The sequence below is a fragment of the Bos grunniens genome, chromosome 10 (assembly GCF_055505025.1).
Source record: "Bos grunniens cultivar Pamir isolate PY7600 chromosome 10, Bosgru_T2T1.0, whole genome shotgun sequence".
Classification (NCBI taxonomy): domain Eukaryota; kingdom Metazoa; phylum Chordata; class Mammalia; order Artiodactyla; family Bovidae; genus Bos; species Bos grunniens.
The window spans coordinates 27,263,829-27,281,293 of record NC_141174.1 but is presented as its reverse complement, the minus strand read 5'-3'; the positions used below and the strand labels follow the sequence as shown (position 1 = coordinate 27,281,293).

The following is a 17,465-nucleotide window of genomic DNA, read 5'->3' as shown; positions in this document are numbered from 1 at the left end:
GTACTGGGTCCCATTTTAGGTGCAAGGCGGTTTGCAAACCAGATCAGGTTTGTTCATTGTGTTGGTCACACCTACTATTAATGGTTATTTGGGAAATCTGAAATTATTGGAAAAAAGTGTACATCTTTCAATAACACAGCTGTTTCTAGATTTGTCTTTTAACATTTTCTGTAGGTATTATCATATTGCCATCCAAGAAATCTGAATCAATTTATGTGTTTCCAGCAATATATGAATATTCATTACTGTTATCTTTTAAAAACTTTTGCCTGCATTACGAGTGAAAACACTGTCTTCTTGCTGTATACAATTAGATTTCTGAAATGATCAATGAGGTTATTTTTAATATATGTAAGAGGGATTTTTTTCTCTCTTGAAACTTAACATCTCCATGTGTTTGATTATTTTTTCCTGTATGTATATTTGTTTTTTAATTGTTTATAATCAAGGGTGCATTTTAATTGACCCAGTCTCTCCAGAAATTTTCTTGACTAGCTCAATTAAGCTCAGTTGAGTTTTGATTGACATATGTTGAGCACCAGTGTAGTGCTCTGTAAGCATGGTGGGGGTGGTGAATAGATGCCTGCCTTCAGTAGTCCACTGAAAGAAAACCAAAGTGTAGCCCCGGATGCCAAATGGCATTGTTCAGGGACTTGTGCGGTGCTCATTTTACCACAAGTAAACTGTTACCGTTAAATGATACTTTTTAGATCTTGTTTTGGCTGAAGGTTTTGTCTCAGTGCTGCTAACTTATGATTCCGTACACATTAACAATGATTATGTCTTCCTTAGATTGAGGAGCTTGCCCGGACTCTTCCTGGCAATTACAGTCAGCCTTCCCTGGACAGTGTGAGTGCAGTTGACTCCTCTCCTACCTCAAGTCCTCCAGCCAAGAAATGCTCCAAAGTCCAAGAAAGATGGCGGATGTCTGCAAAGAAGGCTCTTCTCCAGTGGGCTCAGGAGCAGTGTGCCTCGTAAGTAGCTTGCTGTGACCAGGGGAGACACACAGGGTAGCTGTACCCACCAACATAACCTTACTGACCTCCAGGTCTGAAAATCTGGCCAAATAGGTGTGACAGCTACCTGAAAACTTCCCTGTCAGAAGAAGAAAATGCTCACTCTCTCCTTCTCGCATTGAATTTTTCACATGTAGATGTCTGCGAGCTCAGCCACTCTTGGTTTTAAAGACCAGAAGGTGGTATCACCTGAGTAACTTATCTCACTCCCATGCCCATGTATAGGTGGCCCGTTATGGTATACAAATAAAGTAGTCTTCAAATATCCTTTTCGTTAGGCACAATTCCCTTATGCATCTGGAAGGTGGATTTAGATTTTAAAAAGTTTTACCATGCTGGGAGTTCTTTAAAAGTCAAGACTATTTTAGTTGACTGTGTATTCTCTTAATTTTAGCCTTATATGTGTTCATGGTATAGTTGGCAATAAAGTTAGGAAGGACTTACGGTTGAAAATGTCAGGGGTAGGAAGAGGATTTCCTTTATCTGAGGTGATCATGGAGTGCCTTTCTGAGGAGACCTTTGAGCTGAGACCTGAAGAGATGGCTTGAAGTATATGAAGATTGGGGAGAGTGTCCAGGCAGAAGGATTAAAAGGGCTATCGAGAAACAGGAATCAGGCTGGTGTTGCTATGTGTTGGAAGGTGGAGACGCTGAAAAATAGCCTCTGAACTGAAAAGGAACTTTTAAGACTGAGGAACGAAGTGGGCAACTCCATAAAGTGCAATTATGAAGTTTATTGTGGGTCACTTACAGGCAGGATCAGGCAGACAGGGATCCAGAGGCACTCCGTGCCCCTAAAAGGGGTACAGGGGGATTTAAAGGGGCCAAAGCTAAAAAACAGAATCAATTACGAAGAGAGAGGTATGTCTGCACCAACAGGAACCAGGGGTTTTTTGCTGTCCCTGGGGGTCTTGACCATTAACCATCTGTGTCAGCAAAAGGCATTCTTCCAGTTTCCATATCAGATGAAGGCAAGAGAAAAAGTTGATGGGGAACTTACCTGGGTTGGGCATATTCCTCGTGAGCAGGCCAAGCCCGGTCATGCAGAGAGAAGAGGGGATGGGACTAGCAGGCCTAAGCTGAAGCTGACAAAATGGAGTCAGTGTGGTCCGGCCACACTGCAGCATTGTAAGAAAGGAGAGATAGAAAGACGGGAGAGGTCAGGAGGAGCCAAAGCTTGTAAGGCCTTGTGGGCCAGAGTGAGCGATGTTATTCTAAATATAATACAAACTATGATTTTTTTTTCGAATAGTTTTTTATTGTGATAAAATATACATAGCAAAATTTACCACTTTAACAATTTTTAAGGGTACAGTTCAGTGACATTAAGTACATTCACAGTTGTGTAACCATCACTGCTAACTGTCTGCAGAACTTTTTTCATCTTGTGAAACTAAAGCTCTGTAACTGTTTAACACCTCCCAACCCCACCTTCCCTTCAGCCTCTGGCCACCAGAGGTCTACTTTCTTTATCAGTGAATTTCATTCTGCAAGTTTCCTTATATGAGTGGAATCATGTAGCAGTTTTCCTTCTGTGACTGGCTTATTTCATTCAGCATCATATCCCTAAGTTTCCTCCATGTTATAGCATGTGTCAGAATTTTGTTACTTTTTGGACTAAATATTTCATTTTATGAACATGCTACATTTTGTTTATTCATTCATTCATAATCCATTCTAAGCAGAGGAGTGACAAAGGCAGTCATCTATACAGTGAACTATTGACCATTGACTTGGCACAAAATATTGTTTAATTTTTTCCAATGAGAAATAAAATTATTTCTTCCAGTGAAAAGAACTTAATGGTTCATAGAGATCCAAACTTAGTCAAGCCAACAGATTGTTGAATGAAGAGCATTAAATTTGAGTATCACTGTCATGTGAAGGACTTTTAAAGACAGATTTCAGGCCCACTTCCAGAGTATGATTCAGGTAGACCTGGGGTTGGGCCTGAGAATTTCTACCTGCAGTCCAAGTGAAGCTATTACTGCTGGGCCAGGGGCCACACTTTGAGAACCAATATTTTGTAGTGTCGTGAGCCTTATCAAACTTGACATTTTACTTTAATTTGATCTTATGATTAAAATAAAATACTTTTCTAGGTTGACTGACATAATTTGATTTGCTGAAATTTAAGTCCTGATGAATAGATTAGAGGTACTTTGGTATAGTCTTTTAAATAGTATTTTTAATGTTTTTATTCTTTTGTGATAGGTATGAATCTGTCAATGTGACAGATTTTAAGTCAAGCTGGAGAAATGGGATGGCTTTCCTGGCTGTCATTCATGCCTTGCGACCAGACCTGATTGACATGAAGAGTGTGAAGCATAGATCCAACAGAGACAATCTGAAAGAGGCCTTCAGAATTGCAGAACAAGAATTAAAAATCCCCAAAATGCTGGAACCAGAAGGTAAAGAAGCTTCTTTCTTTTTGAAACAATGTCCAGTGTGAAGAGGATTTGAAAATAGTATCCACATATGAGCAAACATAACAGCGTGATATTTAAGTCCTGGAGGGTTTAACTTTAAACTCCTTTAAATTTCATGAAATTAAGAATTTCTACCAATTACTTAGACTTAGTACTTGCAGGGATGATGTCATAGCTGAAAGCAAATGATGCTGTTTTGTGGAATAATGTGAGTCTTTGTCTTAATTTTCTTTTATTGTGTTCTATTGTGGCCTCCTTGATTTGATAATTCTTTTCTAAAATTTCTCAAGTAAGATATTACTTTGAGTTGTCTAGGTGGCTCAGATGGTAAAGAGTCTGCCTGCAATGCGAGAAACCAGGGTTCAATCCCTGGGTCGGAAAGATCCCCTGGAGAAGGGCATGGCAACGCACTCCAGTACTCTTGCCTGGAGAATCCCATGGATGGTGGAGCCTGGTGGGCTACAGTCCATGGGGTCACAAAGAGTCAGAGATGGCTGAGCGACTGACACTCTTCACTTGAGTTGTCTGTTGTCTCTGTACCTCCCTTTTCCTGTTCCCTCTCCTAGTTAAAGCTGGACCTCTGTGAGGACAGAAGCTACTTTCCGTCTCTTCCTCTGTGGCGGGTCCAGCTTTGCCATTGACTGTGCTAAGTTTTGTTGGATGGTTAACAACAGTAGCAAAATCCCAAATACTGGCTATACTCAAAGAGATAATTATCAGGTTATGTTTAACTTCATGAAATTAAGATTTAAAAAATTCACTTCTGGAAAAGCACTGTACTTTGGATTGCATGGTTTCCCAACGTGCGTGCTAAGTTGCTTCAGTTGTGTCTGTTTGTGGCCCTGTGGACGTAGCCCACCAGGCTCCTCTGTCCATGGGATTCTCCAGGCAAGAATACTGGACTGGATTGCCATGCCCTCCTCCAGGGGATCTTCTTGACCTAGGGATCAAACCTTATGTCTCCTGCATTGGCAGGAGGGTTCTTTCCCACCAGCGCCACCTGGGAAGCCCCTTCATAATGTATCCAAAGCTTATTTATTTATTTATTAAAACAAACAAAAAAACAAAGCACCAGTAAGGTCATAAAAATGGCATGTGGTGAGAGTTACAATGAACTAACAGGTCAAGAGGTACAAATTCTAGTCTTGGCTCAACAACAGGGGTGTGTACGTCAGTGTTTAATATTAGGCTCTCTGAAACAGGTATGTACGTGTGTATGTGTGTGTATGTGTTATACACACACATGTTTAAAGGATGTGTAGCACAATTTACAAATAAAAATATATGATGCACTTTATTAGAACTTCCATATAGCCCCCAGATGCCTATGATGATTTTTGCCAAACTCTTATATCCATCTGTAGCCAGCCTCTGGTTGCAGTTGCTGAACCGGTACAGTTCTGACATCAGTGTGGGTGGGTAACTTCCTTTGCATTAATGAGTAAGTGCAACAGCAAAGAGGCATGTCAGAACTTCACTTGTTCTTCAGTGATGTAAATAAATTATTGCTGAAAGAATACTGGAAAAGTTTGAGTTTTATTATAGTCACAGTTTGACAGCTATAGACAGGACATACTTTTAAGATTAACCTGCATTATTAACAATTTCTCCATCTCTTTCTTAGCACTCAGAAAGTGTTAGTCTCTCAGTCATGTCTAACTCTTTGTGATCCCATGGACTGTAGCCTACCAGGTTCCACTGTCCATGGAATTCTCCAGGCAAGAATATTGAAGTGGGTAGCCATTCCCTTTTCCAGGAGATTTTCCCAACCTAGGGATTGAACCTGAGTCTCTCTCATTGCAGGCAGGTTCTTTACCATCTGAGTCACCAGGATAGCCCTCTTAGCACTCAAGGAAACAGCAAATCAAGCCCACATTTGCTGATTTTCTGTGGTATAAATCTTGCCTCCAATGTGAAGTCATTGAACACATTGGGAAAAGATGCACAGTAGTATATCATTGCATATTATTTCTATCTTACAGATACTATAAGCATAGTCCCAGGCGTGTAGATAAGTAAACTGCAAAGAAATAGTTGAGTACTGATGAGTTTTGAGTATTTATTACCCTTGTTTTAATATAATTTATGTAATTGTACATTTATCTAATTTAATTTTTAATGCTGTGTTTAACAACTGACTTATGGAACTGCTGAAAATTTAACGATCAGCTCTCTCAGGCTGATATAAGCACATCACTGACTGAGTTGACTATGTCTTTGTCACTTAACCTTTCTGGTTTTCAATAGCCTTATTAGGATATATTCACATGCCATGTGGTGTACCCATTTGACTCTACAATTGAATGGTTTTTAGTATATTCACAAAATTTGCAACCATCATTACAATCAAATTTAGAACATTTTCGGCACCCCCTAAATAAACCCAGGGAGCCCATTAGTAGTCCCTTGCCATTTCCCGCAACCTCCCAACCCTGTCAACCCTGCCTCCCCTCCACTCATAGCCCTAGGCAACCACTAATCTACTTTCTGTCCCTGTAGATTTGCCAGTTCTGGAAATTTCACATGAATGGAATCATACAAATACCTGGCCTTTTGTGGCTGGCTTTCTATATTTTATTTTGCTGACAAAGCAAGAGAATTTTGGGGGGAAGTTTGCCTGGGTGGGGAGCAGCTGGATAAGGAACCCAGGAGAACTGCTCTGTGACTGACTTCTTTAAATTAAGCATAATGTTCAAAGTTCACCCGTAATATGTTGCAACATTTATTGATACTTCATTTATTTTTAATTTTTGATATACTTTATTTTTAGGAACAGTTTTAGATATACAGGAAAATTGGGAAGGTAGTACAATAAGTTCCTGTATACTGGACACTGTTTTCCCTATTGTTAATATCTTAGTGCAGTACACTAGTTACAATTAATGAGTCAATATTGTTATGTTATAATAAAGGCAGTACTCTGTTCACCTTTTCTTAGTCATCCCCCAACGCCTTGTTTCTCTTCAGGATCCTGTCAGAATACATTACATCTAGTCATCATATCTCCTTGAGCTCCTCTTGTCTGTGATGATTTCTCAGACCTTTTTCTGTTTTGTTTTTGATAACTTGATGGCTTTGAGGATTACTGTTCAGGTATTTTGCTGGATGCCTCTCTAATGGAATTTGTGTTATGCTTCTTCTCAGACTGTCAGCTCGACAGCACTGTTGATGTTGACCTTGATCTCCTGTCTGAGGTAGTAGTTGTGAGTTTTCTCCACTGTGAAATTACTCTTTGTTTCCCCTATCCCATACTCTCCTCTCTGAAGGGAAATCACCAGGCACAGCCCACGCTCAGGAGAGCTATGCTCACTCTCCTTGAGGGCAGGTTGGCTACATAAATTATTTGGAATTCTGCACAGGAGATTTGCCTATTCTTCTCCATTTATGTACTTATCCAACTATTTATGTCACTGTAGACTCAGTACTACTTTATTCTATTGCTATAATTAGAAAAAATTCCATTCATGGGCAGTTCCTTACTCTGGCACTACGAGATGCTCCAGGCTCATCTTCTGTACTTCCTACTGTAGTCCTGGGTCAGTCATTCCTCCAAGGAGCCCTGGTTCCTTTTATTGGAGAATGGTATTGGAAACCAAGGTCTGGGTGCTGCGTATGCTCACTGCTACTGATTCTTACTTTTTTGAAACTTAGTTGTTTTTGTAGAAGTTAAATTAGGTGATATTCCTAAGTTAGGCTAATGGTTCCATATTTCTATAATGTTAGGTTTGTTATTAGTCTGATTTCTTGTTGCTTGTTAATAATCCTTCTTATTTGACCTTCACCCATCTTCTTGTTTTTTCTCCCCTCCTTTATTTTTCTTACTTCTTTTTGTTTTTTAATCTTTTGTCTTGCCTAATTGACTTTTCATTATCTTTTAAAAATTTCTTCATTTTCCCCCATGCTTTGCTTTATTTCCTATTTCTGTTTTTTAACTGCTCCTCTCCTTGTGTTTGCTAAGCCTTTATTACTAGTGTTAACTATTTTCTCTAGTCTAGTATGTGAAAATAACCATGCAACTAGAGGAATAAACAATTTAATCAAAACAAATTTCCACTGTATAAATGATTTCCTATAATTCATTTTATATAGTTTAAATAATAGGTCAAAAATGTCAAGTACATCATGATTATTTATGCAGACCAAATACCAAAGTCATATTTGAATAAGGGAATTATCTTTTGAGACAATCTTGTTAATACTTTTATTCACTATGCATTCCTTCTTATCCAGTAAAAATATTTTAAAGTATCCAGTTAAGGTGATATAATTATTTTATGTATCTCTTGATATTTATATTTTTTCCAATAAAAGATAACTCTTAGGGATCCTTTCTTTATTGAAACCCCACTCCTACCTTTTTATTGATTCTTTTTGTGTGCTTACTGTCTTTACGTTTATTATTTGGATATAGATTAGTTTCACTTCTTCTCTCAGCTGACTTAAAGCATTCACTGGGAAACATGTTTCCTAAAGCATGCATAATTTGTTGTATTTGTTTGTTTTTCTCCTAACTGCAAGCTCGTTGAGGGGCAAATAATGTCTTAAGGCATCTAGCATCTACTCAGGAGTCTAGCATCTACTTGCTGAATGGAGGGATGAGACAGTCCCTGTGAGCAAAGTCTGAGCCTTACATGTCATGCTTGTGACCTGCATTTGTTGACTGTCCGCAAATATTTTTAAATTGAGTTTAATGGAATTAATAAACATAGATTTCCTTGTCAATATCTTCACTGGACATAGCTAAAGACATCCCCAAATCATGTGTTCATTTTACCTGTAACGTACTGCAATCTTTTCTTTTGATTTTGCAAATTACTTAATTTATTATAGGCCTGGAGATGTTCTGCCCTTTAATTAATTTATAATATTTTAAATTTGTGTAAATCAGCATTTTCCAAATTTATTTCACCATGGACAATTTCAGTACAATGCAAAGACTGGCCCATAGACGGCTCTCAGTAAATGTATTTGTTCCATGAATGAATGAATAAAATCTTGTGGATGTTTTGAACAGATCTTCTATACAGCATATACTCTTTGAGATTCTTTAGGTACAAGTGCAGAGACCAGTGTGTCAGGAGTGAATTCCCTTTGCTCTATATTCTTAGACTCCTGGAGGAGTTTCTGCATTGAATCACCAGAAAGAGGAAGGCTATCCTTTTCCTTTCCACCCTCCCTGACTACTTATGTCCTTGTACACACAACATGCACAGTGACTTTTTTATTATTAGGAAACCAAGGCTGTGCATGTACTCCTGCCAGGATTCAACCCAGCTCCTTGTGACTCCAGATCTAAACTCTTAACTACTGCATAGTCTTGGAGCAAGGGTGAGTGTGCAGAGATTGCATGATTGGTTGACTGCTTTGATTCATTTCATGTTCATTTCAATACTGTTCTTGAGTATTACAGTAAATCACACCTGAGGCTGATTGGTGTATTTTGCAGACGTGGATGTTGTTAATCCTGATGAAAAGTCGATCATGACCTATGTGGCACAGTTTCTGCAGTATTCAAAGAAGGCACCTGGGTCTGGAGATGAAGCCCAGGTATGTCTTTATAAGTACAAACCAAGCTCATTTTTGTTGTACCCTACTAATGGTTTAATTGTTAGCATAGAGGCATAATTTGCACACAGATCTTAACTGTACAGTTCAGTGAGCTTTGACAAATGCATACACCATATGTCATACTTTAATCATGACGTAAAACATTTCTGTTACCCAGATGTTTCACTGTGCCTCTCTGTCCCTACTCCTCTACCCTAAGCAACCAGCACTCCAGTTTCTTTCACTGTAGATTAGTTTTGCTTATTTTTTTTAAAGTTAAAAGCAGTAATTTATTAAACTTTGCTGAATTACCTAAGACAACATTTAGATAGGTACTATATAGGACAACTTATAGCAGGCTTTAAAAACAGTTTAGAGATATCAGACTTTTCTCTGTTGTAATTTTTAGCAGCTTTATTGAGATACAGTTCACATACCATAAAATTAAATCATTTAAAATGTACAGTTCAGTGGTTTTAGTTTGTTTACAAAGTTGTGCACCATCATCACGGTCTAATTTTAGCATATTTCCAGTTTACCTGTTCTTTAGCTTCGTATCAATGGAATCATTGTGTTCCACTCTTAATCCTTGTTTGTTGAGACACTCTTGAATTTCCATCAGATTTTTACAGTTTTTTCCTTTGACTTTCAGTTAGTTACACAAAGTATTGTGAGTGGAAATTTCATAAAAATCAGAGCTGAAAGTAAACAACCTGCTTCTTTATGGATAAATGAGTGCTGTGAATTTAGTAAAATGTTTTTCAATATTATTTTTAAATGTAAACTACTTCCTCAGACATGTAAGCATGCAGTCGTATTACTGCATTTTGTTTGACGAATTTAGGACTATGTGTTCCCAACTGTTATGTTTGAGGCACCAAGCCAGATTGTTGCTGACTCTGGAGGAGAGACTCAAGCTGAGACTTGGGCTTATAATGTACTTCATTTATTTCTGACCTGCTGAGGAACTTCTTTTTTCTAATTAATTTTCTTATTAAAAACTAAAATTAAAAATTCAACTGTCCATGAAATCAGATGCAAAAATATATAGAAACACTCTTCCTTAGTAGGAAGGAAAAAGTAAACGAAGGTTAAAGGAAAAAGTAAACGAAGTAAGATGTAATTTCTTTGGCTTTATTCCCCAGCAGTAAACTTTGCTTCTAAATGTGTGCAAGTTTACCACCTAAACGAGAATCTAAATGTTGCTCATTTCCATAGGATAGCTTAACCAAAGCCTTTAATAGTGTTATTTGTAGCATCTTTAAACTGTTCAAGATATGTTTTGATGTCATTTATTTAGTAGATGTAAACATTTCTTGAGTTACCCATGTTTGGGTTTATTGGAAAGCAGAATTCTGAAATGCCTGTTATAAATGAATAATTTAGAATAACATTCTCTAAAATTGAAGAATGATGGAAGTGAATGAGCCAAAAGCTAAGAGCTTGATTGCCCTGTTCTTTTAGCACGTTCTGTTCAGATTCTAGTTTCAGTCCATTTTAAAATTTAAGGTGCTACATGAGCAAAATCCTTCTTTGACACAAGTGAGTCACTGGTGTGTAGTGATTACATTATTTCACTGCTGTTTGAAGTTGTTAATTTTGTTGTTAAAAAAAATCAGTCTATTTAGGATAGACTTTTAAATGTGTGTGTATGGGTGTGTGTGAATTACAGGGAAAGGTGAAAGATGCTATGGTCTGGTTAGCTCTACAAGAGAAGAAGGTACAGAAAATGCTAACGGATTCAGAAAATGAGACCTACTGTAAAACGTATGAAGTAAGTATGACTTTAAACAGCAATTTTTTTGTGGTTTACTCTTAGGGAAGAGTAGGATGTTTTTAGAAAAAAAATCTTTCGGAGCTAATTATTTAAATACCAAATGAACTCCCAGGTTTTAATGCTGAGTTCTAGGGACAGAGCTTCTGGGAAATCTTGTTAAAGTACAGGTTCTAAATTAGTAGTTCTGGGATGGCGCCTTAGACTTTGCATTTCTCACAAGTTCCTAGATGGTTCTGATTCTACTAATCCTTAGAGAACTTTGAGTAGTAAGGTTTCAGTGTGGAAATCGCAAACTGGTCTCTTGACCCCACCACCTTTTTTATGAATACACTGTTATTGAATATATTATATTATAATATACATTGTATATGAGCCATGCCCATTAAAGTATGGTTTGTGACCTCATTCTCATCGCATTGTTGAATAGTAACAGCAGAGACCATATGGCCCAGGACACAAAGACGAAGATGTTTGCTATCTTGCCTGTTACACTACACGTTTTCCAATCCCTGGTCTAGAGCAGAAATATGCTTTTCAGAAAGAATTTGAAGGAAAAAAAGATTAGGAAATCAGAAATGGAGCCATCCTGGAAGTACAGTGCAGGGTTTCAGCCAGCATGTCCTTTGGGGAGTAATAACAACTGATATTATCACCATATATTGAACATTTGCTACATATCAGGCACCTTGCTGATAAGCATTTTACATGTTATAACATCTTGCAGAGTATGGTATTGTTATTTCAGTTTTACAGATGAAGATAAGACTTAGGAGGACCAAGGGATTTATCTAAAGTTACATAGATACTATGAGGTAGAGGTGGGATTTGAATGAAGTCTAGCTTTAAAGCTGTAGCTCTCTTGGTGTCTTGATGCTTCTCCAGGGTAAGCAGTTATTCCCTCTGCATCTTGAAAGAGACTTAACAGGAGCCAATGTGAAGGTCCACAGGTCTATTTCTCAGAACCCAGTGTGCTCCCCACCTGGTCACCATCCTAAAAAGGAAACTCTCATGGGTCTACCCAGCATGAGCACCTCTAGGTCTTTATCCCCACATTGGTTAAGGGAGGGAATTGGATGAATCCAGTCCAGCCTTTCTGTGGGTTGTGTGACTTGCTGGCCTCCCCTTTCTTTTTGGTTTGGAGCCACCACCAAAGGAAGGGATCTCATCTTCCTTCTGTCTGAACTGCGTGGGCTTCTTGTGCTTCTTGCCTCTGAGCTCTGCCCTTAGAGTTTTTTCAACAAGGCGCTCAGTGTCCACAGAAAGTATCTTGCTCTCTCTTTGATTTACTAAAGTACCACAGATTCAGGCTTCCTAAATGAAAGACTATGTGAGGTTATTTTTAGAAAGAATTTAATTATCCCTCAGTTTGAACACAAAATTTAATTAGAAACATGGCCAAAGTTTATGGGTAATCTTTTGAATAGTATTTATGCAGTTGTTGACTCAAATACCAGTATTTCACACAAATACATGCCAAGAAAAGATTTATTTATTAAGTTTTTGAGGGCAAAGACACAGTATTTTCTTTTTTCTTTCTTTTTATTTATTTATTTATTTTAAAAATTATTATTATTATTATTTTTTACTTTACAATATTGTATTGGTTTTGCCATACATCAACATGCATCCGCCACGGGTGTACACGTGTTCCCATCCTGAACCCCCTTCCCACCTCCCTCCCCATACCATCCCTCTGGGTCATCCCAGTGCACCAGCCCCAAGCTTCCTGTATCCTGCATCGAACCTGGACTGGCGATTCATTTCTTATATGATATTATACAAGTTTTAATGCCATTCTCCCAAATCATCCCCCCCACTCCCACAGAGTCCAAAAGACACAGTATTTTCTAAAATTCGTATAAAATGACTTGGGAAGAATTGACTGAAGCTCAGTAAATCATGGACACTTCAAAAACCATTTATACTTGACTGCTGTCATTTAATTCTTATTTCCACTCATTCTTATTTTGTTGTGAACACATATTTAGGGAGGAGAAACTTACATTTTTCATGGGTTATTACGACTTGTCCTCTAGAGCTGAGTGGCCTTGCTGCCTTACTCCAGTAGAGGCAAAAGCTGTGACTTATGTCACTATAAGGGTGCCCAGATCGTGAGGGTGCACTGAAGAAAGAAAATGGATTGGTGAGAGGATCCTAGATTTAGGGAATTTTCGTTTTTTTCTAAGTAAAAATTTAAATATAATCTACAGCTATAGACCTTCAAATAGCAAATTACATTTTATAAGCTGGTTTAAACATTTGTCTTTATTCTTCTAATTGTAGAGCCTGCTGTCCTTTCTGGAGTCATTCAACAAAGAAAAAGAACGCTTTTTGGATGTCCTGACAATAAAAAGGAATGTAGATGACCTGAATAAAGATCAGTTGCAGTTGAGAGAAGCCTGGGATGGTCTCAACTACCAGGTTACTGCGTTACGTTGATTAGAACATTTTTGTGGGGCAGCTCGTTTGTTGGACTAGAGCTTTAGACTTCCATGAGGAATTCTGTAAAAGACAGGGTAGATGCTTCAACAGAAAGTTGTAAGAATGTTACTATATTTTCTCCATGATCTCGTTTGAGTAGTGGTTGATATGAATAGGAACTTATAACATTCTCTTGAGAGAAATTGCAGGCTTATCCAAAGTTTTTGTATCTGCCATCAGTTCTTGCAATCGGAATCCTTATTCTACCCGTATTGACCTGCAGCCTCCTCTCTGCTTTGGGACAGGACCATGTGTCAATATCAATAGATGCTTCAAGTGGGTAGGGACAGACCCAGAGAGAAAGTGTAGTGATAAATGTGTGTCTGGATATATCTGTATGATTTCAGTCATTTAAAATTTATTGACTCATGTGTTATGGTATATACCATGTGGTATATATGGAAGAACATGTATTCTGTAGTCATCTGATATAGCATTCTGTAAATATCAGCTAGGACAAGGTGGTTGGTAGTATTCAGATTGTCTATGCCTTGACTGTCATTTTGTCTAGACATTCATTCTACCAATTTCTGAGAGAGGATTATTAAAATCTGTAGCAATCCTTCCTTTAATTTAGTCAAATTTTGTGTCATGTATTTTAAGACTTTGTTATTAAGTATGTACATTTATGACTGTTATGTCTTCCTGAATCAACACTTTTACCACTATGAAATATTACTGTTTATCTCTGGTAAGACTATTTTTCTAGATGTCTACTTAATCTGATATCAGTATCATCATTGCATTCTTACTGTGCTGACTGTATGCCACATCTTTTTCCTTCATTTATTTTCAACCTATTTGAGTCTTTCTATTTAAAGGGCATCTCATAGATAGCATATAATTGGATCTTGCTTCATTATCCACTCTGACAACATCTGCTTTTTCACTCAAGTGTTTACACAATATTTAATGTAATTATTGATATACTTCAGTGTAGGTTTATCATCTTATGCTTTTTTATGTTTGTGTACATGCTAAGTTGCTTCAGTCGTATCCAGTTCTTTGTGACCCCATCAACTGCAGCTGGCCAGGCTCCCCTATCCATGCAATTCTCTAAGCAAGAATACTGGAGTGGGTTGCCATGCCCTTTTCCAGGGATCTTCCTGACCCAGAGATTGAACCTGTGTCTCTTACATCTCCTGCATTGGCAGGCGGGTTCTTTACCACTAACTAGTGCCACCTGGGAAGCCCTTTTTTAATGTTTATCTCCTCTGTTTTTTGGGAGGGCTTCCCTGGTGGCTCAGATGGTAAAGAATATGCCTGCAATGCAGGAGACCTGGGTTCAGTCCCTCCTCCAAGATCCCCTGGAGGAGGGCATGGCAGCCCACTCCAGTATTCTTGCCTGAAGAATCCCACAGACTGAGGAACCTGGTGGGCTACAGTCCATGAGGTCACAAAGAGTCAGACATGACTGAGCGACTAAGTACACACACCTCTGTTTTCGGTATCTCTATTCTTTCTTTTCTTGCCTTGTTTTAGATTATGTTAATTTTTAACATATTAAATCCCATTTTAATTTAGCTATTGGCTTTTTAACTCTACCTCATATTGTATTTTTACTGTGATTACAATATACATTATAAAATTTTTGCCATCTACTTAAAAGTTGTAAACGTCTAAGTTGTACAACTTCTTACAACATGTAGAAGTCTTGCAATCAAATCTCTCACTTTTTATGACTGGTTGCTTTATATATACGTATGACACACACATATGTTTTATAGTTCCCAAGACCATGTTATAAATTTTTGTTCAAAACAGTCATGTGTTTTAAATAAATTAAGGGGAAAATCAGTTTTTCATATTTATATAACTGTTTACATTTCCATTGTTCTTTGTTCTTTCCTAGAGATTTGAGTTTCTGAACTCACTTCTTTTCAGCTCGAAAACTTCTTTTAACTTACCTTGTATTGCAGGTCTTTTTTTATTTTGGCTTCCCTGGTCTTTATTGCAGTGTACAAGCTCTTCATTGCAGCATGCAGACTTCTCTCTAGTTGTAGTGCTTTGGGGATTCCCTGGTTGTGGTGCAAAGGCTCAGTTGCTCAATGGCATGTGGGATCTTAGTTCCCCATCAGGGATTGAACTCATGTCTCATGCATTGGAAGGTGGATTCTTAACCACTGGGACCACCAACAAAGTCCTGTCTTCATTCTTTCTAAACAGTTTTGTTGAGGTATGATTTATATGCCATAGAATCTGCTCATCTTAAATGGCTAATTGACTTTTAGTGAATTTACAGTTACAACAGATTATGCATCACAAATACTCTTTGGCCCTGAAAAACTTTGCCAATCCCTGCTCAAGACTCTTGACCACCTGGAGTGACAGCCTGTTTTCAGAATACGTTTATCACACTGTCTGTGAAATGTGTTCAACACTAGCTCAGTGGCTTAAAAAGAGCCACACTTTCTGAGTCCCTAATTTTGAAGGACCAGTGCAGCTCCAGAAATCTTCCCATAAAGTGGCAGTGCTCCTTGTGTTATCAGCTCCTGTTCTGATCACAGCTCTGACAACTCTGATCCTTGTGAAGGGCAGGAACTCTGTTACAAATCCTCAACAAGACAGGAGAGGAAGAAGATGCTGTCTGTATAGTTCAGGCTGTTCCAGGCCACTGAGATCTGGCCTCATTTTGCTGCCTATGATTTGGAAAAATCACCCAAAATAATGAAGAAAAATCATTAAAAGAACTATTTTACAAAAGTAAGTGCTACAAATTGATGGTAGCTTGAAAATCCAATCCTTAGGCAGACTGCCACTCATTTTCTTGGTGTTACATAATGAAACTTAGTAATTTTAAAGTTATCATATGTATAACAGTGAATACCATCCAGTTTCTGGTTCAGTTGGTTGAGGACACAGATATCTCAAAGTATCTTGATAAATGGTTTAATTTTAAGCCTGTATAGGAAATAGCCACATTGTGTTATTTTGACCTGACAAGATCTTATATAAATTTTCATCCAAATTCAAAAGTAATTTCCAACACTGAGAAAGAAAGCATAGAACTAGTTTTCTATGTTAAGAGTGGAAGGAGAATGAAAGGCAAATATTGCCTTCTACCGTTCCTCTTCCTACTGCTGCATAGCGTACAGCTCACAGTCAGAAAACTCACATTTGTCTTCTTTCAAAGCATATACGGAATTCAACCCTGTGCTCTGTGACAACCTAGAGGGGTGGGAGGAGGGACAGAAGTTCAAGAGGAAGGGGACATACATATACCCGAGGCAGATTCATGTTGATCTATGGCAGAAGCCAACACAACATTGTAAAGCAATTATCCTCCAATTAAAAATAAACAAACATACAGCTTTCTTTCAGTTGCGAAAAGAATAATAGCTGAGTTAGAGGTATCATTCTTAGCTCATCTTTTGCTCAGTTGTTTGCCAGTTTTCTGTTTATTTTGGGGGAAATGCTAATAATAATAAATCACACACATATATATATATAATAAAAGTACATCCTAGCTTCTTTATATTAAAATTCATAATAATGAGAATCTCTTTTTCATTTTTTTCCACCTGGAGGCTTCACGGCATATAATTAATGATTTAGGATTGTAAAGCTGTCTTTTGCTACATGTGTTTTGAGAAAATAAACTTGCATAACATCCCTTATATGCAGAATCTTTATTTAAAAAGTCAAACTTAGAAGTTCCCTGATGGCTTAGTGGTTAGGATTCTGGGCTTGCATTGCTGTGGCCTGGGTTCAATTCCTGGAAACTGAGATCTTGCAAGCATCATGACGAGGCCAAGAAAAGAAAATGAAAGTCATAGGAACAGAGAATAGAAAAGCGGTTGTCCAGGACTGAGGTGGTAGGAAACAGGGAGAAGTTGGTTAAAGGGTACTTTCAGCTATAAGATGATTCAGGTCTGAAGAGATAATGTAAAACTTGGTGACTATAGCTATTAACACTGTATTATATCACTGAAATTTGCTAAGGGAGTAAAATGTAAATGTTCTTGCCAAAAGAGATAAATATGTGAAATGATGAATGTTAATTAACTAGATAGTGAGACTCCTTTTACAATGTAAATGTATATCAAATCACCATCATGTACACTTTAAATATCTTACAGTGTTATCAGTTATACCTCAATAATGTTAAAAAAAAAAAAAGCAAACCAAAATGCAGAAAATTCCGTGCTTCTAGTTTATGAATAGTGCCATTTGACTGCCTTAAAAGAGCCTAGCTTTGTTCTCATTTTACATCTTT

General features: G+C 37.7%; 1 protein-coding gene across 17 annotated transcripts in view; it reads left to right on the top strand.

The window, feature by feature from the left end:
- SYNE2 (spectrin repeat containing nuclear envelope protein 2) overlaps positions 1-17,465 on the top strand; it is a 326,831-nt gene that overhangs the window by 85,991 nt on the left and 223,375 nt on the right. For all 17 annotated transcript variants that reach the window (XR_015134181.1, XM_086320335.1, XM_086320332.1 and 14 more), the window contains 5 exons: positions 793-974; positions 3,230-3,426; positions 8,891-8,991; positions 10,664-10,765; positions 13,052-13,189. Coding sequence is in view for 16 of the 17 variants with exons in the window: in XM_086320332.1 (XP_086176458.1) it covers positions 793-974; positions 3,230-3,426; positions 8,891-8,991; positions 10,664-10,765; positions 13,052-13,189 (720 nt within the window). In the remaining variant the exon portion in view is untranslated. The remainder of the gene's footprint in view (positions 1-792; positions 975-3,229; positions 3,427-8,890; positions 8,992-10,663; positions 10,766-13,051; positions 13,190-17,465) is intronic.